The sequence below is a fragment of the Scophthalmus maximus genome, chromosome 3 (genome assembly GCF_022379125.1).
Source record: "Scophthalmus maximus strain ysfricsl-2021 chromosome 3, ASM2237912v1, whole genome shotgun sequence".
In the NCBI taxonomy this organism is placed as follows: domain Eukaryota; kingdom Metazoa; phylum Chordata; class Actinopteri; order Pleuronectiformes; family Scophthalmidae; genus Scophthalmus; species Scophthalmus maximus.
Genome location: NC_061517.1, coordinates 1,142,501 through 1,169,845, shown reverse-complemented (window position 1 = coordinate 1,169,845; position 27,345 = coordinate 1,142,501). Strand labels below are relative to the sequence as shown.

Here is a 27,345-nt window from a genome sequence, read left to right as displayed (position 1 = left end):
AAACCCCCCCCCCCCACCGCAGATTAACAACCGTGGAGTAATTTTGTCTTCTTTATATTTTCATATATAAATCATATATGTTATAATCAGAGGCGTCGATTGCCAGCTGCTCGGGGCCCCCAGGTCAGTAGGGGGCCCCCGAGGGCTGACAAACTTCATTACTACAGCAGTGACAATTCGCAAAGTTTGCAATGACAGTAGGAGACCCCCCCTAAGGGGGCCCCACCTGACTCTACCGACCCCCGCTGCAAGTTTTTTTCTTTACGCCTGTTGCACGTGACGTCACTGACGTGCACAATTCAGTGTAAGCAAACTTCATAACAACGAATGCCACTCAAAAAAGAAAGAAATAGGAAAAAAGCAGGACGGTGGTAAATTGAACAGATAATAATGATTCAATATAATACTACATAACTAAATGCTGCTAGTCTAGACTTAACTGTGGAGGAGAGACACTTGAATAACGTGACTTCCACTCGCATCACATTATTTCTTTTGTTTACTGTGATGTTTGGTGAGTGTATTTAGATATATTGTTCATGTACACTCTAAATGTAAAAACCTTAGTAGCCATAGTGCAGGCTCCGACACACAAATTTCATCATCTGTATATATTTTATATATTTTCTGTTATATTTTGTACATACCTATTGCTTTTTAAAATTTCTTCCTATATTCTTCTATCCACTATGCTGCTGTAATGTCCAAATTTCCCCATTGTGGGACGAATAAAGGCATATCTTATCTAATCTTATATAATATTACCTGTATCGGCACTATGTTAAATAACATTGTCCCTGAAATGTAAAATATTAAACAATGAATAGTTTGTAAATAGATAGATTATTTATATCATAATGGTGATGAAGGCTGGTTCGAGGGGCTCCCCTTTGATTTTTTTGCCTAGGGCCCCCACATGGTTAAGAATTGGCCTCTGGTCATGGTGCTTGTCCTGTATCGCCTGCAGCGTCGGGTGTTTTATTTTGAAGGTGAACATCCGGTGTGTATCTGTCCGTTGTGAATCTGTCCGGCTTGACGCTGCTGCTGCTGCTGCTCGCTGGTGCCAACGCCCGGCGAAACACGCACTCACCGCGGAGAGGACGTGAGCGAGCGACGAGACGGAGCGACACCGGTTCGTACCGCAGACGTTCTCCCGACACCTGCGTGTGTGTGTGTGGGTAGTTAGCCGGCAGCGGTCCTGACCGTTAGCCGCAGCTCGTTCGTTAACCAGCGGATTAGCCGTCCGCCTGCTAACCGGCTAACGAGCTAGCATTGACGAGTGATTACCAGCGGCTGCGTTAGCTTAGCTTAGCTAGCCGAAGAAACGCAAACATATGTCCATTTATGTTCTCCCCATTATTGAAGTATTTGGTGTAACACTCATATATTCACCCGTTGTCCAATTGTCACGCACTAAAGTTAGCAACGTAATTAAAAAAATTTAAAAATAAAAAAAGTCACCGAGCTACCAGCCAGTGAGCTAACGTTGTCACTAGCTAACCGGTAGCCTCCAGACAGTGATGGAGCAGGGGTGTGACACTGGAGCAGCCTCATCCTCCCCTCGGATCCCACTGCTCATCGTCACCAACTCAGCAATTTAGCACTAAAAAAATTGTTGCAGGTTTATGAAATATTAACGTGTGTGTGTGTGTGTGTGTCACTCACTCCTCTCCTCTGCAGCTGGACCATACAGGCACAGAGATGCAGACGATCAAGTGTGTGGTGGTGGGCGATGGAGCGGTGGGGAAAACCTGCCTGCTCATTTCATACACCACCAACAAGTTCCCCTCCGAGTACGTTCCGACAGTAAGTGGGTTTGCAACTGGCAGATACACGTACGACGACGACAATCAGCCGAGTGAGAAATAATCCAGAATTATTGTTTTACTTTTCTTTTTTTTAAAATCTCAGGTGTTTGACAACTATGCAGTGACCGTGATGATCGGGGGAGAACCGTACACCCTCGGCCTATTCGACACAGCAGGTGAAGTTGCTTTATTCCTCTTTAATTCCTTTCCACAGTCTGTCACATGATGCGTGAATGTGTGTTTTCGTCCGTGTGCAGGTCAGGAGGATTACGACAGGTTACGACCCCTCAGCTACCCACAGACAGACGTCTTCTTAGTCTGTTTCTCAGTCGTGTCACCGTCCTCGTTTGAGAACGTTAAAGAAAAAGTGAGTACGGAATGTTTTTTAAGAAAAAAGTCGTCGGAGTCGATGACCTGCCAATGTAATAACTCCCTCTCTTCCCTACAGTCTGAAATTACAGTATAAAGTGCCATGGAGTTATTGCCGGAGACTAATCTCAGGTTTTCATATGTTCATATGTCATTGGTTGATTACACGCACGCTTGACAGCAAAGGACCAAAATTTGATTAGATTTACATTAAAACAAACCTAGGAAGTTAGTTTCATTACAAATGACAACACACACATTCAGTCAGGCCTCAGCAGACAACGCATGACAAGACAAGGTGCCACGTACCGACACGCGATGACAAGTACTGTAAGAGGACATTGATGTCGCTCAGGGGCACATCGAGACACTACATTAAACATACAATGTTAAGGCTTCAGTATCTTGGAGCAAGTTATGTATTTTAATTCCTAACTGTTCAGGGCATCAGAATATTTACAGATGTTTGAGTGTGCCAGGGACTTGACACAGTTTTTGTAATTTCGCGTCTGTGCACCGGCACAAGGGATTTGAAATGAAGCAGTCAGGATGTGATCGAAGTGAAGAGTTTCAGGTTTAATTCAAGCAAAAATATTGAATGAACCTTTTTGGAGTTATAGACGTTTTTTACACATAGTAAGGAAATATTCATTGTCAGAATTCAGTGATATGACTTTTGGATCTAAATTGTCTAAGTGTTTTGGGGCAAAAAAATCATACTAGATGATGTGAGATGTTAGGTTTTTAAAAAAACGGGGGTTAAAGTCCAGGGCTGCAACTAACGATTATATTTAATATCGATTAATCTGTCGATTATTTTCTCGATTAATCGATCAGTTTTTTGGTTCATAAAATGGTGAAAAATGTCTGATGGTGTTTCCCAAAACCCTCATGGTGATGTTTTGTTTTGTCCAAACACAAGATATTTAGTTTACTGTCACAGAGGAGCAAATAAACCAGAACCTATTCATATTTAAGAAGCTGAAATCAGAGAATCTCAAATCTTAAGTGTCCTTGGGACAAGACGCTGAACCCCAAACCACCCCCGAGGGGTTCTGCCGTTACTGTGTGAATGGAAAATGTGATGGAGAGAAGCACTATTAATAGAAGTGCTGCGTGAATGTGACTCACTTTGAGTGACGGTGTCACACAGAAAAACACAAAATAATTGCAGTCCACCTATCTACTGTCGGGAGTATAGCCGTCCTTCTTCTTGCCAGCACACACACTTACACCTTTACAGCTCATAACGAATACATCACACTATTTTCATGCCTAACACCATTTTTTTTCTCCTTCTCCGCCAGTGGGTTCCTGAAATAACTCACCACTGTCCCAAGACCCCGTTCCTGTTGGTGGGCACTCAGATCGACCTGCGCGACGACCCGTCCACCGTGGAGAAGTTGGCCAAGAACAAACAGAAGCCCATCACCCCCGAGACGGCAGAGAAGCTCGCTCGGGACCTGAAGGCCGTGAAGTACGTGGAGTGCTCGGCTCTAACGCAGGTACGATCTCTCTCCTGTTGAAAACAACTCTTACTTACAGCTGGTTTGTGTGTGTGTGTCTGTGTCTGTGCTTGGCGAGCGTGTGTTAATCAGAGATGTTACGATACCGAGTACTGATCTGATACCAGTGCATAAGACAAACAGATGCATACAGACAATTAAAAGTCACAGAACTTCTTTTATGATCTAGTTTGACAGTTGCAGAACTGAAAAAGATCACAAATAAATCAACTGGGACTAAACAACAATCACTTCCTTTAAACAGCTGTTAAAGGGGCAGTAAGCGACTCTAAAGCAACAAGTTTTGTTAAAAAAAGCAGCAAATATTCCCTCACAGTCCACTAGCTGTGGGTTCTGTGTGAGGCAAAATGAAAATCCAGGCTCTGCGAATCGAAAACAAAATAAGGGTGCGGCCCTCACAACACTGCGAGTGCGGTTTGTTAAGATCACTCGTCGACGCCTTAAGAGACGAGCTAACGGGTTGCGCAGTATTGGCCTCGTGGTATGCTCATCCATCCCTGTACCAGAGGTCGTGGGTTCGCTGCCGGACCAGAGCAGTGAAATCACAACAACAACAGCAACAAGAGAGAGAAACTAGCCCTCTACCAAACTGCTTACTGTCCCTTTAAAGTACAGCCACAGCATTTCAAAATAAAAGACCTTTAATCTGAATCTGTCTCAGTGACGTTGCCGTTTTTACTCGTGGAACTTTCCAGCGTGACATTTTGACAAGTTGCTGACATTTTCTCTAGTTCTGCTCCAACGCCACACCACAGGAAATCACTTCTTCTTCTTCTCCGCCAGTGGTAGAACAGCTCAGCTCCTGCTTTGTAGCAGTGAAGATTTGATTTGTGGGACAAGAAAATTGCAGTTTTGAGTTCAGTTCAGAGTGAAACTACTTTAAAGACGTGGCATCGGATCGGTTCACAGATTTGAGAACTCGCTGATATCCGGAGACATTTCCGATGCTGGAAATCGGTATCGGAACATCTCTAGTTTCAGTGTCGATGCTTGGCCTTGTCTCTTGCTAACAGACCTTCAGCTTCAGACTCTCGTCTAACTCGTGTCGTGTGCCTGTCTCTCTCTCTCCCTCTCTCCTCCTCCTCTTCTTCCTGTAGCGGGGACTGAAGAACGTTTTTGACGAGGCTATCCTCGCCGCTTTAGAGCCGCCCGAAACTCAGAGAAAGAGAAAGTGCTGTTTGTTCTGATGTCTCCCTCTCGCATCTCGCTCTTGCCTCTCGATTCGTCTGCTGCTGTGTGTCGCTAAAAACAACCACGATGCTCTTTTAAAAAAACCTTCCAAAACTTTCTTCTGACCCTTAACTTTTTTTATTTTCCTTCTGATCAATGTGTCGCTTTTCTTTCGTTTTTCCACTTCACAGTTATCGATGCTGCCTAATGTGACAAAAGTGCCAATCTTTCTTTCTCTCAGTCGTCGGTCTGTGTGACTGGACATGGCTGAGTTTGTTTTGTTCTGTTAATAATTACAGTAATTAGCTCTTAAGCATCAGTTACGCTACAAAGCATTGAAGCTACATTCCTTCTTTTTTTTCTACTGCAGCATCAAACGTTTTCCCCCCCTGGGCTTTTGTCTTCACTAGAACAACTTAATCATGAGAGTCTTGTATATGTTATTTGAATAAAGGAACATTTTGATCGCCCTGCTCCATTTCCCCCTGAATATGTTAATTAGTATTCTGTAACACAGCTCCTGTTTTGAACGTGAATATTTTGTTTTCCACAGAAAGGGTTAAAGAATGTGTTTGACGAGGCGATACTCGCCGCCCTGGAGCCGCCCGAGCCTAAGAAAAGACGTAAATGTGTTCTGCTCTAAAGCTCCGACGAGCAGCCGACTTCTCCACAACTCACGTAGGGTCACTTCTCCTGAACGAGCACATTCCACGATGGAACATTTGTCTTCTGAACGACTCTGCCTGCACACACGCGCCCTCAACGTGCTGAACGTGGTTTTTAAGATTGATGCTTTTGGTGATGATTAGAGACGTGAACTCCATAATATGAACGTCGACAAACTGCAGGCGACCTCAGTAGATATTAGTTCAGTTCAGCAGAGTTCATTTATAAAACAAGTGACCATGAAGTGTTTTTTTTGTGGATCTAAACCTTTTAATGACGAGTTGAGGTGAGATGCTTTTACTGTAAGTTAATCACTTGTACTGTATCTTCAACCCAACTGGCAGATAAGACTTCATGTTTCTTCCATCACTGACGGGGCGTCTAGCGATATACTGTACCTACCGACTAACGTCATGGAAATGAAATATTTTCTTTTCCAGGAATTATTCTTTACAAAAAGAAAAGAATTGACAGAATTTCAGAGGGTTGGTCAGAGTCACACAGTTTCACACGTCAGTGTAAACTCAAGTCTCCTGAAAGATCTCCTGACGTAATGTGACATTTCTGGGTTATTGCTCCGTCGTAGTCGTAGTTTGCCCCCTGAAGAAAACAACCTGATAAATTGATGCCCGACAAGCAGAAATCCACGAGGCTGAAACAAACAAAGTGAACATTCCATTGGAAGTCATCCATCACAAATATTCCTTCAAAGATACATGCAAAGAGCCTGAGCACAATAATTTCCTACACAAGTTAATGAGAAGATGATGTTTACGCCCTCGTAAAAGAACTTTTAAGATGGAAACAACACACATTGTGACTGTTCTTTTGAAATTCTTGTGACGACTGAACTGACACTATTTGCGTTTCTTTTAGCGTCACCCACGCCAAGATGGTGGGCTTGAATTTGATTTGTAAATAATAGTGAGAATAAACGTATCGACTGAATGAAAACGTGTGCGTTACTGAAAACCAGATGTAAAGAAGCTGACGTGGACACCGAACATCCCACTCACCAGGAGAACAACAAAGTTTCTTGGACTATGATTTTTATTCCGTTTGCCATCAGAGTTGTTCTGTATCTCGCTTGTGATGACGTCACAATAAAAACAGTATCATGAATAAACTTAAAGTTCAAATACTACACGTTGTCTGTCGTGAATAATACAGAGGTTATGGACTTGATGACGGAGGGACGAGATGTGTGAAAGCACACATTTCAAATGGATAAATATTTGTGCCAAAAAAACAATGTTTAGTATCATAAATTTTCCACATTACAGAGCAGTGCAAAGAATATCTGATTTCCATCATGGCCGCTGGAGGAGAGAGAAGTGCTGCAGTGTTATAACAACATGACAAGACAGAATCACTTCTGGTTCCTTCATATAGATACAAATATGATCACACCAGTTTCCAATGAAAACAACTGGGAGGCAAACAAACAGAAGAACCAATCACAGAGCCTGTTCTTCCAAACTGTTCATGGCTTCCTGTCCCCCAGCAACTCGTCAGAACCAGACGAAAATCACAAAACACCGAATAGGGTTCAGTCAGGAATGTGGACGTTTTTCAGTGTTTGGAACCTGAGAGTCTCTGTGACGTCTTTGCTGCGTATCAGGATTTAAAATGGCTCTTTGCTTATCAAACAAACTACTTGTAGTTGTTTCTGCCTTCACTTCAAAATGGCTTCAGATAATATCTTCAGATGATTTTTAATCTACATGTACAGTATTAGATGTTTACTCAAGGTGCGGTACAAGGAGGTTATGTCATAGCGTTTTAACTATAAGATAAAATAACCAGAGTGTGTATAAGGCAAACAGGAAGCAGCTGAACGCTCGATGAACCCAGAGGACTATGTGTCCACCGCCGGACAGATCTCCACGCAGCTGTCAGTGACACGGATTCCAAACCATCCTGCCCAGAACTGCGTGTCCTTGCCTCCGTGGCAGAAACGGATGAATCTCACACCGGCTCCATAGTTCTGGAAAACATGGGTCATCTGAAAAACAAAAAAAATCCAGTCAAGTCAGTCCTGATCGGTCCTTTGGGCTTCGTAGGAACCTCATCCCAAACCTCACCATACTAATTAAAAGCTGTGTGCGCTGCACGTACCTGATTCCACTTCTGATCGTTCCACTGCTCAAAGGTAGAGGGCTCCGGAGCGAACGTGTGGATCGGCCTCTTCCTTTGATTCAGCAGCTCCACGCAGATTTCGTACTCGCTGCCGCAGTCCCATCGCGGAGCGTACCTGATGTCACACGGACGGACCAGCGTGAGCAAATACTGTCCATCAGTTGGGTTCAACAACCACGGGCAGTTTCTAACGTTTCAGATAAGATACAAGATCAATTTGAGTGTAAAAATCACAGTGTCTCCTAAAAACTATATAAACATGGACGTAGTCACCGGAAAATAGGGATGCAAGTGAGAAGAAAAGATTGTTGTCCGAAACACTTTCAAATGACCTTTCAAATGACTTATAAATAATGAAACACTTGACCGAATACGTTTTTAATCATTTTTTTCACCATTGCATGAATGAAATAGCCTAAATGTGCGTTTTGATTTTCAAGGGGAATTTTTTTTTTTACAAAAGTACAATTTATAAATATGTATATAATATTGAACTTCTTTTCTTTTTTTTTTAACATTCCAGCAAACATTATACCAGCAAAACACAATATAACTTCAAATTAATAAATTAGAACAAAATAAAACACTTTGTTCCACGCTGGCAGCTTTTTGATCTCGTTATTAAAAACATTGTACGGTAAAAACTAATTGTTGTTCGGTCTTTTCACTTATTCATAATTTCGATGACCGAACATTCGGCGCATCCCTTCCGAAAAATGAAGCCAATGTGCCTGAAGTCTGTATTCTCTGTAACGCTCAGCAGAGGGCGACTCCACTGGTTGTTTCTATAGAAGTCTGTGAGAACTTGACTCTACTTCTCACTTGATTTATAACGTCAGTAAACATTTTCCTGAGGAGGTTTATGGTTCAATCTCTAGATTCAAGTCATCTTCAATAACAGCACGATGACACAAGTCTCTTATTCTACCACTGTAATAAATGGTTTTTTTTAATGTAACTGGTTTTATTTACTCAATGTTTAATATGGAACTAGTTTAATGTTTTAGTCATTTTTGGATATAACTTTTTGGAGCCACATCTGAAACTCAGCCCTCCATAGTTTTCTTATCGGTAACATTTATTCTCACGTTTAACGACTCTATGCAGACGACATACCAATGAATATTGACAAGATCTATCGGTCAAATCAATTTTAGAGGGATTCAGTCTGCCGTCGAATTACACAACCACATGGGTGCGTGCTGCTCTCACCAGTCAGATATTCTGATGTCCGGCTGGAAGTGATCCATGAACGATGGGCCGTAGCCCTCCTTCTCCAGATCGATCACCTGGGCCTTCTTGCACATCCTGCAGAGAGCATAGCACGTCTTAGTTTCTACATTAATATTATTCACGTATGTTTTCTTGCATGTCTCCTGGAAATTCACCCATAAGAGGTCACAAAGTTTTGCTGGACTGTATCGACTGGATGCGGCACCATAACTCCCTCGACTTTCCACCGGTCGCCACCATTCTCCAGAATCTGCCAACCCTCCATGTTCACTATAAAAACAAACAAACGATTGTGAGAGAAAGTATTTTGTAGACCAACGACCTTTCGCACAACCAGCACATTATAAAACTAAATGTTATTCTTGCGGCTTCTTACGCTCTGCTCTCGGGTTCTTGAGGAGGTTTCTCCTCTTCTTGCACAAGAAGTAAAACAACCTCCAGTCTTTGGGTATTTTGGAAGCATCCCTGAGGCGATACCCTTCTCGCCTGCATCGCTCTCTCCACAGAGATTCGCTGTCGGCCACGTCTTTCCACTGGTGGCAGACCAGCTTACAAGTACAGACAACCTGATCTGGAGGGAGGTTCAGGTAGATCTCCTCCAGGATCTCCAGAGGAACACAGGACAGCTGACGGAGAACAAAAGAGCAGGCCGATGAGATGAAGCTGCGATTTGACTTTGGACTAATGCAATCAAAAAAGTTTAGATTGCATTAGTCAAAAAGTGTCTTGTGCCCGTTTTTTCTTTATTGACCCTCTCACTCTTATCACTCCTATCACTGTCTCTTGTCAATAATTGTTTCTTCCTTCATGCCTTCATTCTGATTTTGCACTGTTCTTTCATTTTTCTTGAATAATAACAATTGATAAATGACAATAAAAGATTAAACATCCATTGCAATTTCACACTTGTAATCGTAAAAAAATAATTATTTAACTTGAATTAAGAAAAAATAAACATTTAATTATTTATGTACAATGTAAACATAAATAAAAAATGTACATTGTTTATTGTGTACAATTAGAGATTTAATACTGGTAAACATAAGTTCTGACACAATATTATCGGCCAACAGATTTATCGGTCGGGCTCTAATAAATTATATATATTTATACATAGGAATGTCCCTGTCCCATTCGTACTGTTGTGGTGCTTAACATCTTTCTGATGTGCTTTGTCATATTTGAAGACTTTAATATAAAAGATCATTCAGATTATTGTTGAAGATGAAAACCTCTGCTCATCTGACACGAGTACAGCTGCTGTCGTCACCGACCGTCAACTGTCAAAACATCAATCCCCGAGGAGCGAGATTCAACCGCCGGAGGAGCGAGATTCAACCCTCCCGAGGGGCGAGATTCAACCCTCCGGAGGAGCGAGATTCAACCCTCCCGAGGAGCGAGATTCAACCCTCTCGAGGAGCGAGATTCAACCCTCCCGAGGAGCGAGATTCAAACCTCCCGAGGAGCGAGATTCAACCCTCCCGAGGAGCGAGATTCAACCCTCTCGAGGAGCGAGATTCAACCCTCCCGAGGAGCGAGATTCAAACCTCCCGAGGAGCGAGATTCAACCCTCTCGAGGAGCGAGATTCAACCCTCCCGAGGAGCGAGATTCAACCCTCCCGAGGAGCGAGATTCAAACCTCCCGAGGAGCGAGATTCAACCGCCCGAGGAGCGAGATTCAACCCTCCGGAGGAGCGAGATTCAAACCTCCCGAGGAGCGAGATTCAATCCTCCCGAGGAGCGAGATTCAACCCTCCCGAGGAGCGAGATTCAACCCTCCCGAGGAGCGAGATTCAACCCTCCCGAGGAGCGAGATTCAATCCTCCCGAGGAGCGAGATTCAACCCTCCGGAGGAGCGAGATTCAACCGCCCGGAGGAGCGAGATTCAACCGCCCGAGGAGCGAGATTCAACCCTCTCGAGGAGCGAGATTCAACCCTCCTGAGGAGCGAGATTCAACCTTCCCGAGGAGCGAGATTCAACCCTCCGGAGGAGCGAGATTCAACCGCCCGAGGAGCGAGATTCAACCCTGCACACGTCGACACACTGACGCAGGGGTGAAGTTAAACGTGTCCACATGTGAACGTTCATCCGAGGGACCTTCTCTCATCACTTACGTCTCCGGTCGACGACGAGCAGGACGGTGGATCTGCTGACGGCTTCACGCGCCGCGCGGCGGGCTCGAGGCTCTGAGTTGCTCCCATGATCACTTCCGCCTTCCTCTTCCTCCTCATGCCTGGGACGACGACGACGACGACTCTTCCTCCAGGGCCGCTCGCGTCTCCTTCACCCGCACTTCAGCCCCAAACTACCAACACGTTTCCGAGTCTCTCCGCTGCACAAGTCGCTCGTCGCGTCTCGGGCCGATTAGTTCAGGAGCCGATGAGTCACAACGCGGAAGTGACGCTCCGAGAGCGACTCGTCCCGTGAGTCACCGTCACTTTCACTTCATCCTGTCGACGGACGTGTCGCTGACGGAGCTTCCGTGCGTCGAGGATTGAACTCCAGCGGTCGCGCTCGGTTATTCACCCCTGGCCCCCTGGTGGCGGAGACGAGAAGCGCAGGCGGAGCTCGACGCCTGAAGTGACGCAGCAAAATGAGCAGCTGTGTATTTGTCTGGTTATTGACCGTTTCACACTTTTACTGTACTCACAGACCCGACACCTTTTTAATATGAAAAAAAAGCCAGGAAACCTAAATTTTGACAATATGGGCTCTTTAAGGAATAAACACAATTCATCAGGAAGAACATGATGTGTTGTCCGGAAGTCTATTTGCATGTTCCACTTATGATGTTGCATTTTTCATTGGAAAACTATTCTTGGTCTTGTCATGCTTCCAGTTGATGCACACTGAGGTGAAGTTTTCTTTGAGGACCTACTGTACATACAGTACATATTTCCTCATACACACTTTTTTGCAAAAATGTTCAGTTTTTTTAAAGCACCAAAATGTCAAACAACATGAGACATTTTTTTTTTTATAATATGGCAAAATAAACAGAGGTGCATTCATGTCTTCAATCACACAGGCACTGCAGTTTTATGTACAATACAGTACACAGAACTTGATCATATATTACAAGCCATACCCCCCCCCCCCCAAAAAAACGGTCACCGAGGAGGCTGGAGGACCCGGCCCGGGAAGTTGGAGGGCAGCCATTGATTTTTCGGTGTCACGTTAGAATTTCAAGCAGGCCACGAGTCTGCTGCCTGCGGAGACTGAATTATGATCAGCCCCGTCTGCGACTCCGCTCTGCATATTTAAATGAATATAAAGACCAAAAAAAAAAAGTAGTTGTCTGAGTAACACTTGAATCCATGTCGTATCTAAAACAGGTTCATCCGTCTTCCCGACAAACGCCTGAGGGTCAAATCTTTTTTTCTCTTGGTCGGCGGAGACGCTCCTATGTGTCGGCGTCGATCCTGTGAGCTGGACAGAGGGAAACGAGAAAAAGACAAAATAAAGCTGGTGACACATGAAGGCGACACAAAGTACAGCTCAGTGTAGAGAAAATATTCCAGGATATGTTGCAACAAATGAATTGACAAAAGAGTCTGAAGAGAAACATCTCAAACAAGAGCCAGGAAGACAATAAACCTTTTACTAAATCACAAACCTGTAATTGTAATAATAGTAATAATAGTAATAGGAGCAAAAAGACAACACATCCCCAGACGAGACAGAGTCCCAGAGGATCATCAGACTGATATTACATTTCAAAATTCCAGACTTTTTTATTCAGACTCCTCTAGATTTTTCAGACCATATTTGACGTCCGAGTTCAAACAGCTAGATGTTTGTTAAGTACATATTATTATATAAATGAATATTATAAGTTATTTTGTATGGTATTATTATACATGTAAATACTATTATGTAAATAAATCATTTTAAAATCCAACTGTTAACATGGTACATTCTGAAAGTTGATCGTGATGTTGCATGTGCGGCTTGATCTTGAAATATTGATACTTCCAATTCAGACGTTCCCTCTTCAATGACTGAATATGATTCTCATATTAAAAGATTGATTTATTCTAGAGCTGCAACAGTTAATGGATTAATCCGTTTGTAATCGATTACTAAATTAATCGCCAACTATTTTGATAAATGATAAATTGGTTCAAAACTCTCTAAATTTCAGCTTCTTAAGTGTGAATATGTTCTGGTTTCTTTGCTCCTCTGTGACACTAAACTGAATATCTTTGGTGTGTGGACAAAACAAAACATCATGTTGGTGGTTTTGGGAAACACAATTGACATTTTCCACCATTTTATGAACCAAACAACTAATCGGTTACTCATCCAGACTTGGAAATGACTCAAATCAAATCCCTGCGCACAGGAAACCCCTGGTACTCACATTGCTTTGGTATCCTGAGCGGCTCCGAGTCTCCCGACAGGACCTGGTGCATGACTCCACGGAACTGATACAGCACCTTCAGGCTCTTGTCCTCCCCCACGCAGGGGTCGTAGAATCCAGGGAGTCCAGACTGTGGAAGGAACATCACATCACATCATCACGGAGAATGTACAGCGACGCCGCAGCTGAACAAAGGTTTATGTTCTGAGGGACGAAGGTTCTCACCTTCGTGGCCTCGGTGAGGATGAGTTTGGAGTCTTTCACCAGACACTGCAGCGGCACCGTCACGTCGATCACCTTCGCCCGCTCGTGTCTTCTGCTGTTGTCCGTCACAAACTTACCGTACCAGGCGTTGAGGACGATGAGGCCTGATCCAGGAAGAGGCACAGGGAAGTAGTTTTTTATCATGTGCATGTTATCCTGTTTATTTTACTTTGATGCAAAATGGAAATTTTCTACAACAATATAACAATATTTCAGCTAAACTGTATGAAGAACCGTTCAGAACCTAAGAGAATCAAATTGTTTCACAAAAAAAAATTCCCAGGATAAGATCATTTCTTAGAAGGCAAATTCTGCTCATATTCAGGTTCATAATATTAATCTGGGTTATTACGTGAAAAGGTTTTCATGCTCTAATGTTCAGTTTCACTAGACGATTTATGTATCGTCCGGCCGACTGACGAGACGTTTCAGGAGCGTCAGTGTTTCCTCTCTTTACTTTGGGCTTTTTTTTTTTACTTTGCAGAACTTTTACAAACACAAAAAAACTATAACTCATGAGAAGAAAGAGAAAAACTGAAGAAGCAGAATATGTCTCCTCCTTTTGAAAAATTACTGATCTTTACCCATTCTGGACTCCTCAGCTTCAATAATCCTGCGCACAGACTCCTGCATGAGCAGAACCTGCCGAGTGGAGAGGAGGAGACAAAAGCAATGAGACTTCATACGATTCATACTAGTGGATTTCAATGAGACTCTGCATCGTATCTAATCCCGTCTCAGCCCCATCGTCGGCCTGGTGAACTCACGGCCGACTCCGCCTCCTGTTTCTTCCTGGCGATGTTCGAGGCCGAGCTCTCCTGCTGCTTCTCCAGGTCTCTGTCGAGGCGGCGGAGAAACGGGTTAAATAAAAAATTAGCTCGTAAAAATTCCGGCCATAATAAAAACATTTCTCGCATGAATCAACCAAGTTAAAAGTTTCTTCTTACTGTTCCTTCTGCGCCCGCAGGTAGGGCCTGATGACCAGCTGCTGGATGGCGAGGTAGAAAACCAGAGGTCCGACTGTGGCGTAGAACACGGCGCTGGGCAGGAGCTGGTCGGTCAAGTGGATGGGGAAGAAATACGTCTGACTGGCTCGGTTCAGTCTGCGGAGAGTCCGCCCTCGTTATTTTAAAATCTCACCAGACTCTAAAAGTATCCAACTCAATCTATGTGATTTTCATCAGGCAACATCACACTCAAAAATCAATAGTTTAGCGCCACGGCAGCTGCGATGTTAGAATAAAATCCCCGGGAAGATAAACTGAGCCGCACTCACTTGATCTTGAGGGAGACGCCCTGGGGGACGCCCACGCTGACGGTGGCGCCCAGGACACTGTGTCGACTGATCTTCCTCTCAGCACCGTACTCCACCACCGTCCCAAAGAACCCGGATCTGCAACACACACAAGCACAAGCACCCCCACACACTACCGATTTACCTATTTCAAAATCTCATTATGACCTTAATGTTGTAGTGTGCACTGACGACATACTTCACTGAGCCCTTGATCTTTGTCTGATCCTCGTCTTGGAACTTGTACTGGTAGCTCATCATTATGAAAGTGTGAGGAACGCCAAGCTGCCGAGACAGGGAGTCAAAGGATCGGACACGGAGCAGACGAGCCACGAGTTGATTTAACGGGCGACTTGGCAAAAACGCTGGAAGTTAAATATAGCAACTGCTCGGCTGCTGACCTGCGCCGCGAAGGTGAAATGGCTGCTCTTGGTGTCACGGACGACGCTGGTGTTCATCGACGACTGGATCCCCCATCGCCACTGTAGATAACCCATCGTGTTCTTGTCCAGGTGACGGGCGAAAACGGTGGTGACCCCAGGACGCACGCCTCGGGACGAGAACTGGAGGCCACACTGAGCCGTCACGAAGCTGAGGCGAACAAGTAGGGGGAGGAGGAACGTTGCAGTATTTATCCTGAAGTTTGAACAATGTAAAACAACAACCGTCTCTTGCGTTTCAACACATACAATCGCGGCGTCAAGTTTCGGAATATCTTCATCCCTAATAGAGGTCCGTGAGTGTCTCCAGCACCTAACTCCACCTGCGAACACACACACGACAAAGAATCTTTAACATACCACACAGGTAGAGAGGTACGGTGGCCCTGAAGTGCAAAACACAACGGCACGAAACAGAACAACGGCATTAAGGGCGACCGGAAAAGGTGTCAGTCTCCATCAAAAGGTTCTTCGTTGTTCATGTTTGATGATGTTTATATTTCTTTGCTCATTTTATGTTTCTTGATTTGCCGTTTTTGTTTTGCACTTCAGGGCCACCGTAGGTAGGAGTTTCATGATGAATGACCAGTCGTAGTACGAGTTACAAACTGTTGGTGTGTGAGGCGCCCTGTGCGGACGCAGCGTACCTCTCCCCAACCCTTCGCCGAGGTGACTCTTCTCAAGGCCAAGTTAATGTTGCCACCACCGTTTCCATTGTGCGTTGACAAGGAGCCAGACAAAATGGCTGTGTCTTTTGTAGTGAGAGGAGCCTGCAATTGGACACACACACTTTGAGAAGAACCAACTCCTGAAACACACTACAGTGCACATCAACCAAAGTCTGCTGTGACCTGGAGCGACCCGTCACCTCTATAGATTGTGATATGTGCATTTTGTTGATTTCAACGTGCGGGACTCCGCCCCCTCCTCCTCCGACGGCGTCCTCATAGTCCTCCTCGTATCTGTCGAAGAGGTCCGTGGCATCGATGCCCACGCTGATGGTTCCCTGTGGAGAGCAAGAGCAGGGAATGAATACTGTGTAAATTAAAAATGTACATAATATGCTAAAAAAATACTTTTTCAAACATTCAATTCAACATTTTTTTTTTATCTCCCCCTGAACCTACCTTTGGGTTGGTCCTCTGCTGCAGCCTCCTCTCCTCTCGCTCCGTCTGCAGACGCTCGTACTCCTCTCGGATCTCAGCGGGGGTTCGTTTCCTCTCCACCACCTGCAGCAACCAGATATGATTTGAATGCAAAGCGAATGGAGGACCGGCCGCTTCAGAGGCGGCGGCTACAAAGTTAGAGCGAGAGAAACTTCAACAGTATTTCACGCTCCAATATGTTCTTCATGAGTAAATATATATATTTAAAAAGTTTAATATTTTGAACAGTCGGAACATTAATGGTTGTAGATGAAACACTGGCTATTTCATGCAGGTTAAAGGAAGCGATGAAAAGTCTGGAGGTAAGAATGAAGGTTTCATTTTTAAAAACATCAAACACAAACTTAAGAACACGTTTGAATACTAATGTGACATCAACATGGTCCAAACGCCCATTTATTCGAGTCGTAAGATTTCTGTCTCGTGCAGAACAAACTACCAAGATGTAAGAGACATAAACTGATATTTTAAAGTTCTCAAGACTTTACCAAACCTGAACTGATTCAAATTCAAAAAGAGAAGGATGATGAGAAATCATCATGTAAATCAGCCGTCCATGGGTCATAATGTAAACACAATGTACAGTTTCAAAATGGCTGGTGGGTTACACCTCTGACTTTGGAACAGAAGGCCCTGAATTCTTCCTGCCTACCTCTGGTACGAGTCAAATACCAATGATTGTAAGTCGCTTTGGACAAAAGCGCCAGTCCTGTGCCTCCGTTTTGTGTTTAGCATTTGCTGCTGTTCTCTGTTTGAACAACGATCTGCCACCAGACGAATTCCTTGTCCACATTTGAAGGAGCCTTTGAAACGGGACGGCTGAGTTGCGCCGCAGTCGCTCTTCAAACACAGCCTTCCTTGTACTGGGACAAATCTTGTGTACATGTTGAGCGTAACAACACAGTGGCCATGTTGTTTCAATATCAGTCACTAACGGACTTTACCTCCCATCCTTCAACATCAAGTCCTCGCTTGCCATAGATGTCATAGATGGCCCGAGACTGTGGATCCCTGAGCACTGGAAAAGATACAAAACCACTGATTAACATCAACAAAACAACAAAGTTTATGTCTCTCAAATACTATTTATGTCACCAATTTTTTTTTTACCTTCATAAGCTTCGTGCACGAGGTTGAACAGATGTTCTGCTTGTCTCTTCAGCTCAGGGTCCCGGTGTTTGTCCGGATGATAAAGCATGCATAGCCGCCGGTACGCCGCCTTCAGCTCGTCCTGCGTGGCCTGAAGCAGAAGATTGAAAAAAAAGTGTGACAAGAGGAAACGAGCAGGAAAAACTTCACACACAAACACAAAAAATCTGTATATATAAAAACAAAGCATGATGTTGCTACAGTTAAACTCAGATGAAACCAACTGAATTTATCACTCAGGACATAACAAAACTTTAAACTTAAAATGTACCAGCTCTGGTGGTTTTGGGGAAACATGATCAGCATTTTTCACCATTTTATGAACCAAACAACTAATTGAGAAAATAATCGACTAATCGATTTATCGATTATGAAAATAATCGTTAATTGAAGCCGTTAATGCTTTGTCACTTTATATTTCATGAACTTAACTTAATATGCACTGATTTGATGAGGCGTAGAGTCTGCACACGCAAAAAATCATGAAAAGCTATTTTATTTTCAAATGTCTCCTGTAGGTCGATTTCTTGTCAACAATATTAATTCACACATGTATTTTTTCCAGTGGAATGTAATATCCAGTGGGATCCTGGACAAAACATTTCCTGCTTGAATTAAAATGCCTCGTGTAAAAAATTTTTTTTTATCAAACTTTGTGCAAACTTCCGTCACTGAGCAGCAGCGCGTGTCAACTACAATGTGCACTTCAACACAAAGAGTTTTTACAAATGAAATAATCACAACCGGCCCTCAGCCTGTCACATACAGCAGCACATGTTTATCTGTGTTGCATGATGGAATCTATGGAAAGTACAGTTGTAGCGTTCAGCCACCGAGTTCAGCCGAGTTGTCCCGAGTCCGACACACGATCCCCTCGTCGCCTTCTCCTCTTTTTTTATGGCTGTTTGCGAACAACTTTGGATCAGAATGGTCTATTCTACTGTATGAGAAAACAGAAAACAAAACAAAAACAAATATAAAAACAGAAACAAATCAACAGAAACAAACAAACAAAAGAAATAAAATAAGAAATAAATAAAAATAACTACTCTATATTCTTGTACTACTTCCGGTCACTGCTCTATACCCACATGGCCTGAGTTCATCTGTATTATTTCTGTAATATTGAATTTGATGTGTTCTCTTCCTGGTCTATGTTGTTAAAATCTGCCTTTCCTGCTGATATTTTTGGACAATAAATGATGACACGCCCCCCTTTTCTTGACTATTACACTCCTGAGACACGATCCCGACACGGACTCGTCGCTTCATTAGCGTTAGCTCCGTTAACCGACCACCGGATAGGAGTCGTCACCGAACCAATGTCGAGGGTCACCGCCGGCTAGCCGCCTAGCTAACGTCCCGTTGGATTGGACGAGCAGCCGTTAGCCGCGTGCTAGCGGGAGCTAGCGGCGCAGCAGCTGAACACACGCGCGCACACACGCCGAGGTGATCTCATAACTTCATGACTCTACCTCTCGTCTGACATTGAGCAGGGAATAGTAATCATCACTGCCGAGCTCGTCTTCGTCCAAGGAAGCCGCCATGTTTACACCCGGTCATCTCTTCTTCACGGCGTTTAGGTCGCTCCGCGACTTCCTCCACGCGCCCTCTCTCGCCCCCGTGTGTAGAGGAGGAGCAACAGCAGCACAGGCTGTATTTATATTATATTACTTTTTTATTTTTTATCTTCTTCTTTTTAGCTCCCAGACATTTTCTTTCGACCAGTATCGGTGATAATAAAAGAAGATGTCATATCATTAACAATCCCAAAAATAAAAAAAGTAAAGTTTCAAGTTTAATTAGTTAATTACATGTTTCTTGAATGTTATGTAATTATTTCGTTAATTACTTCTAATTTACTCCATTTAAAATTTTTAGGAAGGAAAAACAAATCTCAATATAGTATGTGTTTGATATGTAAGGAAATTAATAACGCTCACATGCCTAATTCCAAAGGGACATTGTCTTGGTTCCTGTCCATCGAGGAGCGATGCCGACAAAGGTGAGAGAAAACAACAACAACACTTCTCTACACCAGGTCAATTGTTTTTATCATTACTGTCTCTGTAATAACATCGAGTTGTTGACTGTACCAGGGGCACGAGCAGCGGAGGAGCTGTCCTTTCAGCACCGGCCTGGTCATACAGCTTAACATTGTTTTCATTATCCATTGATCTGTGGATCAATTTCTCGATTCATCGATAGGTGGTTTGGTCCATAAAATGGTGGAAAATTTCTATCGTGTTTCCCAAAACCCCAACATGATGTTTCGCTTCGTCCACTCACCAAAGATATTCAGTTAATTGTCACAGAGGAGCAAAGAAACCAGAAAATACTCACATTTATGAAGCTGGAATCAGAGAATATCGACCTTTCTTCCCCCAAAAAAACAAGTTGAACCGATTAATCGATTATCAAAGTAGTTGGCCATTAATTTAGTAATTGATTACTAAATTAATGGATTAATTGATTAATTGATTACTTACTGTTATTTTCAGGCTGAAGGGCTGTTCTCGGGTGCTGCAGTCGACACGAGGGCCAAAAGCAAAAGTCTATGAAGGTCAGTGATCTGTGATTAGATCGGCTCCGCTCATTTAACCTATAGCCAGACTATTTTCAAGCCTGCAGTTTTAAAACCTTTGGCGGCATAATGGATGGAATGAGAGTGACTGTATTCATGGGAGTGGTCTCAGAGAGACTCCCACTGTCCAAACCCCTGCAGCCGTCAGCTTGGTGACGGGGAACAAACTCATTCTAGAGATTTTTTTCAAATGTTAACTGACATTTGGACACGTGAGTGACAGACTGTTTGATACGACTCAACATGTTTTGTTTGTTTTTTTCAAAAGGCTTTTTGTTCCCAGGGGTCTCTGAAAAACAGTGTTGATAATAAATCAATCAAATACACTTAGACTTAAAACAAGACGTGCAAAAATCAATGCTGATTTGCTGTTTAAAATGATTAGATAAAAATGTAATGCCTGTCCTGTTATCAGCTGCACTCCTAGGTTTAGATTAGCTGACTTATCATGTTAAAAAAAAGAAAGAAATAATTTAGTATCATATTAATGCACTAACCGGTGCTTAGTGATTACAGATATGACCTGCTGGGCACTGGCCCAGGGGTTCGAGAGGTCAACGGGCCACTGAGCCGGAGTGACTGTTAATATTTCCTGTGTGAGAGTCGGTTTAAAAGACACAAAATGACCACAATGATATGAAAAATGAGTATAAGGAATGCAGAATGACAATGAAAAAGGCACAAGATGACATCAGAGACACAAAATGAACACAAAGAAATGCCCAAAATGGACATAAAGCTACAAATAATGACCAGAAACAAACGAAAAATGAGTATAAAGAGATGAAAAATGACCACAGAGACTCAGAATGACCTCATAGATGCAAAATTATAACAAAATATACACAAACTGACCACAAACAAAAGAAAAATGAGCACAAAAAGACAATTTGACCAAAAAGAAAGACAAAATGAACACAGAGACACAAAATGGCCACGAAGAGACAAACAATGAGTGAAAAGAGACTCAAGTCAATAACTACAAGATACAGAATGATCTCAGACACAAACCGAATCACCTCAAAGAAGCAGCACGTGTTTGTGTCCTTCTCAGTCTCTTTGGGTCTCAACGTCCGACACAGGAGGGGTGGGGCCGTGGCCTTTGACCTCTCTCTACAACCCAGGGCATCATCATCATCATCATCATCATCCTTATAATCTGCCCCCTGGTCACGTGTCACAAACATTTGAATATTCAAACTAGAGATGAAAAAAGGGTTCCAGCTGCAGCCTCATCACCATGGTGACCATGAAGTTATTATTATTATTATTATTATTATGTGAATACAACTACGCGTCACCATCTCTAAAGCAGGAGCTGCAGCCGATTTAAATTCACTGTAGAAAAAAAAAGAAAAAGGGAAAACGACGGAGGCAGGCCGCCGGTGGGGGGGCTGGGGGGGGGGGGGGGGGGGGGGGGGGGGGCGTTCGCTCCTCCGCCGCTCTCTCCGTCACTCAGCGCCTCGCAGCCAATGGTAAGTTCGCCCCGGTCGGACCGACTCGCCGCCGCCGCCCCGCTCCCTCCTCCCCGGTCCCTCCTCGAGCTTGTCCTCGCCGTGCACGCGCGTGGTACCCACGGTCGTGAGGAGGAGGAGGATGTTGCGCGTGAAGGGGAAATGGCTGCCGAAAACAAGCCGGAAGGTAAGAAGAAATATATGTGATGGGATTAATGTTCTTACTACGGTCGGAGCGTGTCTCCGTGGCAACTCCGCGCGAGGCTCGCGTGGCGGCGACGGAGGAGAGAAATCAACAACATCCCCCCAAAAAAAGATCCATCATCGGCTCCGCTGTTCTGTGGTCGGAGCGGGAGGCAGCTCGAGCAGCGTGGAGGCATCACATCACCTAGCAGCTAAGATTAGCTCTGCTCCTCTGGAGCCGCCGCGCTCCTCTGGTGCCCCCCCGCCCCCGCCCCCCCCCCGCGTCCAGAGCTCGACACCCGGGGACGAACTGGTCAAAGTACCGGCGGTTCATCCTCCGGTCCTCCGGTTCCGGTAGTTCACAACGCGGCCAAGTTAATGACAACATGTCATCGGCGTCGACCAACTTCTGCCCTCGTTAGTTTCTGTCTCTGTGCCCTGATTATTATTATACATGTTTTAAAACGCGTCGTCATAATAATTCAGTTTCTGTACGATGGGATTTTGTTTCTCCCGTGTTGTGGAGTCGCTGGTGGAGGATTTTCTTTTGGGCCACTGACGAGATACAGAAGTGATGTGTTATTGTCTTAATGATCGATCATCATCTTATTGAACATGACGCTTCATGAATAGAAGTTGGATTTGATTTTTGGGGTTTTGAGGCAGAAAAGCTCCATCGTCACTCTGTGAGCTGAGCTGAGCTGAGCTGAGATGCCATCACATCACAGCAGAGGAGGAGACACAGGCAGGATGGAGAGCAGGGTTTTCACCAGCCTGCCACATTCCACTACTTTACTCACAGGGACCCAAAAAAAAAAGGGAAAAAAAAGAAATTACGACTTTCCCCCCTAAACCCCCTCAGCTTATTCCTCACGGCTCACTAACTCAAAATGAAAAGCATTAGATTCTCTCATTTCCCTTTTCTTAGTGGGATATTTTACTGCAAAGCAACATGCATAAGAGATCTGTTCTCGCTCAGATTGGCTCCTTGAATATTTGGTAACTGGACAACGTCTATCTATATCTATATAGATATATGTGTGTGTTAGTGTGTGTGCATATAAAAAATGAAGATAAGATAAAAGGGAATCTGCAGGTCTGGGTGTTTGATCCAAGCTGGATTGCACATTAACTTGATTAAGGATGACATTTTCAGACAATAAAAAACACAAAGAAATACTATTTTTAAAAAGAAAATGTCTAACTTTAACTTTCATGTGGCAGAAATTAGTGATAATGAGGAGACATTAATACAAGTTCCCTCTAATACGAATGGATTTATAGTGTGGATGAAGCCAAAAGACTAATTCTTGGCTGCATAATTTTAAGAAAGAGACACACACACACACACACACACACACACACACAGAAAAGAGAAATATTTCTCCATAAATCGCTCGTGGCCAGCTGTTTGTGAGCTGTTCATAATGTTCTGTGGCAGCAGGCATCAGAACTTCTGTCGGAGTTTAGCGTCCGTCACCTCAAACAACCAAATTCCCTTTTTGATGCCGAAACGCCTTTAATGCTTCAAATGAGTGTAAACAAATTACCTGCGTGGTCCATATGAGAGGAGACGATAAAAAGAGAAACACACACACTGTTGTTTGGATGTCAGTGTGCCAACAGCGACGCCCAGGCCCACCGGGGGGTGCTATTGAGCCGCAGTTAGCCCACCGAGCTTATATATGAGGGATCAGTCTGTGGATATGACACGCACACACACACACACACACACACACACACACACACGCACAGGCAAAATGAAGACATCTGGTTTTATGATAGTAATGACTTCACTGTGGTGTAAAGTCCTAATGTGTTCATCTACATCGCCGAACCAGTTGTTCGTCTTGATTCCTCGTCCGACGCGGGGAGCAGAGCTCCCGCTGCTGCCTTCAGAGTCCCATCGCTGAGCAGCTCCAGTTATTTTCAGTGTCCCTGTGAGGCCGGACAGTGGGAAGAGGAGGAGGAGGAAGAGGAGGAGGCTAGAGAGGAAGATGGAGCTTCATATCTCAATGTAAACGCAACGTCGACAAACCTGTGCAGACCTGGCTCTTAAAGCTTCAACCTGCCGGGCGTCCAGTTTGTCTTCGTTAACGTAGAACGGGGTTTTTATCAACGTACGCGACTGTCACCGTTTTGTTTGGCGTGACTGTGCTCGTGGACGTCCGGTGGCCACTCAGAGAGCCGAACACTGTTCCTCGACCTTTTGTCCTTGTGCTTCCCGGTGGCAGCGGTGCCGATGTCTCAGCAGCTTGTGCAGCTTCTCATAACAACCCAGGGTTACATCTTGCGTTACACCCCGGGGGGCCGCGGCCCTCAGACTCATTCACTGCTGTAATGTTTACATCCTGGGGGTAATTCTCCCTCAGCCTAACTGATTGTCACGGCCCCTGGGACTCCTCTTATTTTATTTTTCTCATGAACAGCACCGAGGGTGCGTTGCTTTAAGTACAAGGCCTGCAGGGCGCTGAGCTTCAGCCCGACACTGTGGCTCTGGATGAAGCTACTGGCCAAATTGTCTTGGATCCACCAGAGCGGAGACTCGTACGGAATATTGCTGTGCCGGAGCCAAAAAAATATGTGAGAAAAATGAAACCGGGGGAGACTTTTGTAAACACAAGCGACGACAGTACGATCACTGAATTCAATCTGATACCCTCTGAATTTGAATCTTCCAAAGTGTCAGATCTCTTCAAACGAATTGAGCAGAAGTGAGGAGCGCATTCACACAATCTGAAACGAGAGGAATGCACCGGCGCAGATAAAAATGATAAAACACCAACGCGTAAGCGACATCAATGTAAAGCGTCCGACGACGACAGAGACAGTCCACAGAGGTTGTCCTCGCAGGCCCTCGGTAATATTTCTCTTCTTATATTCGAGTGGGTGCAGTTTTAAAAAAAAGAAGAAAGAAATAAGTTTCATGATGTTATCATTTCACTCACAAGTTCAGGGTGAAGCGGCAGCAGAACATCAAGTGTAAGCACGCAGTCAGCCATTAACTTCCAAAAGTGCCTGTGCAGCAGTTGGTGTAAATGTTTCTCTCTGCTCGCTTCTTTGTAAAGACGGATGAATTTAACCTCCTCGCGATGTCGGACGAAGCGGCCTGCACGTTTTTTTCTTCTCTTTTTTATTAATTGAATCAGTGAGGTGTGGATGGATGGTGGGGGCCCCCGGGGTCCGGTCGTGGTCCGTGGGTTCCCTGAGACGTAACAGGCCTTAACCCTCCGTTGCGCTCGGCCTCCTGATTGATCGTATCGATCAGTCCACTTTACTGAGTGATGCAATAGAGGAGGAGGATTATTGACCCGTATCAAACTAGACCCCCGAGCTCCACTCGCCCTCCTCCTATTGGTCCCTCTGAAAATATTCAGAAGAACATATTTTAAGGAGACAACGGACAAAAAGTCATTCACTGTGATTATTTTCATTATCAATTTTCTCAACTAATGGATTATTAATCCATTAGTTGTTTGGTTCATAAAATGTGAGAAAATGATGAAAATTGTCGTTCGTGTTTCCCAAACCACAAAGATGATGTTTGGTTTTGTCCTCACACCAAAGATTAACAGTTCGCTGTCACAGGGGAGCAAAGAAACCAGAGCATATTCACATTAAGAAGCTGAAATCAGATAATATTGACTTTTTTCTTCATAAAAACTACTTGAACCGATTCATCGATTATCAAAATAGTTGGCGATTAATTCAGTAGTCTATTTCTCATCGATTAACTGTCGCAGCTGTAGATTCTTTATAATCCACATTATTATTGTTGTTGTTGTTGTTGTTATTATGTTTTGCCAAATAGTTTCATGTGTATTTAAAAAAAATGTATTTCAATGTCCTGCCTCTGTTGTGTCGAGTTTGTAATGTCAGGCTGACAGGCAACTTGATTCTTTTTCTCGATTTTTCCTCCTCTCCACTTTTCTTCTCCTCTCTCCTCCTGAAGGACTGAAGAAAGTTCGTAATCCGGATCGAATGTACAGATCAGCGGTGTGTTATGCTGGCCATGGTCCACCTAAGAGTATCAGTGATGACACAGAGATGAACAGTAAGAGTCAGTTATTAATACTTCATCGCCGCTTTTCCAGAGGCCACTCACTCGCCGGGCCAATCTATTATTCATTCATCGATTCATTTATTTACTTCTTGATTTCATCTGTACCCATGTGCCCCCTCCTCCCACCCCCCTCCGGCTGCTCTGTTGATTGAAGTGTCTGCTTTACGGGATCACGCTGTCAATAGCTGAAGTGCTGTTGTTAACTAAGAGTGATTGTTTCAGGTTGAGGCCCGGGGATCAGGACCTGAGCAGACCCCTCCAGAGAGAGGGCTTTACACTTTGAGCCATCAATTATTGGCGCCCGCACTCGCCGCTCGCCACCTCACTTCAAACCTGTATTTGATGTGGGTGATGAAGGAAAAGTTAAAGATCCCCTCCAGTCACGTTTTAATGTATATAAAAAAATAATCTGCTATGCCTAATATTTAGTTTGAACATTGTTTTACCCCAAAAACATTTTAACAAACCTCTGAAATGTGGCTGAAACCGTCCACTCTCTCTCCCTCACTGAGGAATTCTGAGAATATGAATATTCATGGTATGCAAATGGCCGCGCGCCGCCCACCACCGCTGCTCGCGCTAGGTTGACCGGTGGAAGAATGTGATCCACAAGAGGGTTAGAGACAACATCATGAACTGGTAATGCTAACGCTAACTGTCTGCTGACACACCAGTCGTCCTCTCATGGATGCTAACTGCTAATGCTAACGCTAACTGTCTGCTGACACACCTGTCGTCCTCTCATGGATGCTAACTGCTAATGCTAACGCTAGCTGTCTGCTGACACACCTGTCGTCCTCTCATGGATGCTAACTGCTAATGCTAACGCTAACCGTCTGCTGACACACCTGTCGTCCTCTCATGATTCGTTGCCTCTGCTGCACTGGAAGTTATATATTCCACAGCGATTGGTTTTCTGTATTTGTGACGAACCAAATCAAGCTTGAACAGAATTCGTTTGAATTTCAAATGTCAGAGAAGTGAAACAGAAATCTCAGATGTCAGACATGTTGGAGGACAGAGACAGAAGAGTGGAGGGGGACTTTAACAATACGACTCGAAAACTTTGGCGAAATCAATTTGTGTTGTACGACCAAAATATTCATGCAAGGCCGCTGAAAAAAAGAAAAAAGAAAAAAGTGCATCCTGTGATATTTTCCGTCCGTCAGATGGATTAATCTCTGCCCCGGCTTTTCGCTCTCATTACACTCGCTGCTCCGAGCAGAACCGTGGACTAGGGGCAAAGAACAAAGACAACACGCGGCATCACAGACGGAGGTTTCTCAGCAGCTTCTCGTGGCTTCGCGGTCGCTCCAGCGGCGGCGACACGTCTGTGGCGTTCACCGCCAACAGAAATCAGTCCGAAATATATAGGCCAGAGCCTCGACGCTCTCCGTTCCTCGTCCTCGTCCTCGTCCTCGTCCTGGTCCTGGTCCTGGTCCTCGTCCTGGTCCTGGTCCTGGTCCTGGTCCT

The 27,345-nt window shown here is 44.2% G+C and overlaps 4 protein-coding genes across 13 annotated transcripts in view; 2 read left to right on the top strand and 2 right to left on the bottom strand.

Annotated features, from left to right (window-relative positions):
- Positions 1–981: 981 nt before the first annotated feature.
- Positions 982–6,683, top strand: LOC118317039 (cell division control protein 42 homolog). Of its 2 annotated transcripts, none has more exons than XM_035645472.2 (6): positions 982–1,132; positions 1,681–1,806; positions 1,912–1,984; positions 2,066–2,175; positions 3,485–3,682; positions 5,427–6,683. In XM_035645472.2, the coding sequence occupies exons 2-6, from the start codon at positions 1,702–1,704 to the stop codon at positions 5,514–5,516; spliced, it is 576 nt and encodes a 191-aa protein (XP_035501365.1). In that variant the 5' UTR covers positions 982–1,132; positions 1,681–1,701; the 3' UTR covers positions 5,517–6,683. The 2 variants fall into 2 exon arrangements, with proteins under 2 accessions (XP_035501365.1, XP_035501367.1); XM_035645474.2 differs by lacking the exon at positions 5,427–6,683 and adding an exon at positions 4,801–5,346.
- Positions 6,572–11,410, bottom strand: LOC118317031 (F-box only protein 44). The gene is made up of 6 exons (XM_035645452.2): positions 11,027–11,410; positions 9,288–9,537; positions 9,067–9,181; positions 8,891–8,986; positions 7,658–7,793; positions 6,572–7,544 (listed from the first exon to the last, which is right to left on the bottom strand). The coding sequence occupies exons 1-6, from the start codon at positions 11,141–11,143 to the stop codon at positions 7,398–7,400; spliced, it is 861 nt and encodes a 286-aa protein (XP_035501345.1). The 5' UTR covers positions 11,144–11,410; the 3' UTR covers positions 6,572–7,397.
- A 198-nt stretch (positions 11,411–11,608) lies between these two features.
- dnajc11a (DnaJ (Hsp40) homolog, subfamily C, member 11a) lies at positions 11,609–19,217 on the bottom strand. Its single transcript, XM_035645405.2, has 16 exons — positions 19,064–19,217; positions 17,550–17,679; positions 17,384–17,457; positions 16,401–16,502; positions 16,142–16,279; positions 15,921–16,043; positions 15,523–15,596; positions 15,235–15,424; positions 15,033–15,118; positions 14,816–14,932; positions 14,487–14,642; positions 14,307–14,376; positions 14,124–14,181; positions 13,501–13,643; positions 13,276–13,405; positions 11,609–12,341 (listed from the first exon to the last, which is right to left on the bottom strand). Exons 1-16 carry the CDS (start codon positions 19,133–19,135, stop codon positions 12,316–12,318), a joined length of 1,689 nt encoding a protein of 562 aa, XP_035501298.1. The 5' UTR covers positions 19,136–19,217; the 3' UTR covers positions 11,609–12,315.
- A 2,415-nt stretch (positions 19,218–21,632) lies between these two features.
- The window catches only part of camta1a (calmodulin binding transcription activator 1a), a 300,158-nt gene continuing 294,445 nt past the window's right edge, over positions 21,633–27,345 (top strand). For 8 of the 9 annotated variants that reach the window (XM_035645375.2, XM_035645369.2, XM_035645371.2 and 5 more), the window contains exons 1-2: positions 21,633–21,813; positions 25,762–25,863. In XM_035645375.2, coding sequence (XP_035501268.2) covers positions 21,645–21,813; positions 25,762–25,863 — 271 coding nt within the window. In that variant the 5' untranslated portion in view covers positions 21,633–21,644. The remainder of the gene's footprint in view (positions 21,814–25,761; positions 25,864–27,345) is intronic. The other variant, XM_035645368.2, reaches the window with a different exon arrangement.

What these genes read in the sequence shown, in the direction of transcription:
- dnajc11a (XM_035645405.2), bottom strand. Translation starts at nt 19,135, where the DNA reads ATGGCGGCTTCCTTGGACGAAGACGAGCTCGGCAGTGATGATTACTAT. An exon ending in CGTGCACGAAGCTTATGAAG is followed by an intron (nt 17,458 to 17,549) that starts GTAAAAAAAAAA and finishes TATCTTTTCCAG; the next exon opens with TGCTCAGGGATCCACAGTCT. An exon ending in AAGATCAAGGGCTCAGTGAA is followed by an intron (nt 14,933 to 15,032) that starts GTATGTCGTCAG and finishes TGTGTGTTGCAG; the next exon opens with ATCCGGGTTCTTTGGGACGG.
- LOC118317039 (XM_035645472.2), top strand. Translation starts at nt 1,702, where the DNA reads ATGCAGACGATCAAGTGTGTGGTGGTGGGCGATGGAGCGGTGGGGAAA. An exon ending in CCTCCGAGTACGTTCCGACA is followed by an intron (nt 1,807 to 1,911) that starts GTAAGTGGGTTT and finishes TTAAAATCTCAG; the next exon opens with GTGTTTGACAACTATGCAGT. An exon ending in AGTGCTCGGCTCTAACGCAG is followed by an intron (nt 3,683 to 5,426) that starts GTACGATCTCTC and finishes TGTTTTCCACAG; the next exon opens with AAAGGGTTAAAGAATGTGTT.
- LOC118317031 (XM_035645452.2), bottom strand. Translation starts at nt 11,143, where the DNA reads ATGAGGAGGAAGAGGAAGGCGGAAGTGATCATGGGAGCAACTCAGAGC. An exon ending in CAAGAACCCGAGAGCAGAGC is followed by an intron (nt 9,182 to 9,287) that starts GTAAGAAGCCGC and finishes TTGTTTTTATAG; the next exon opens with TGAACATGGAGGGTTGGCAG. An exon ending in GACATCAGAATATCTGACTG is followed by an intron (nt 7,794 to 8,890) that starts GTGAGAGCAGCA and finishes GTGTGACATCAG; the next exon opens with GTACGCTCCGCGATGGGACT.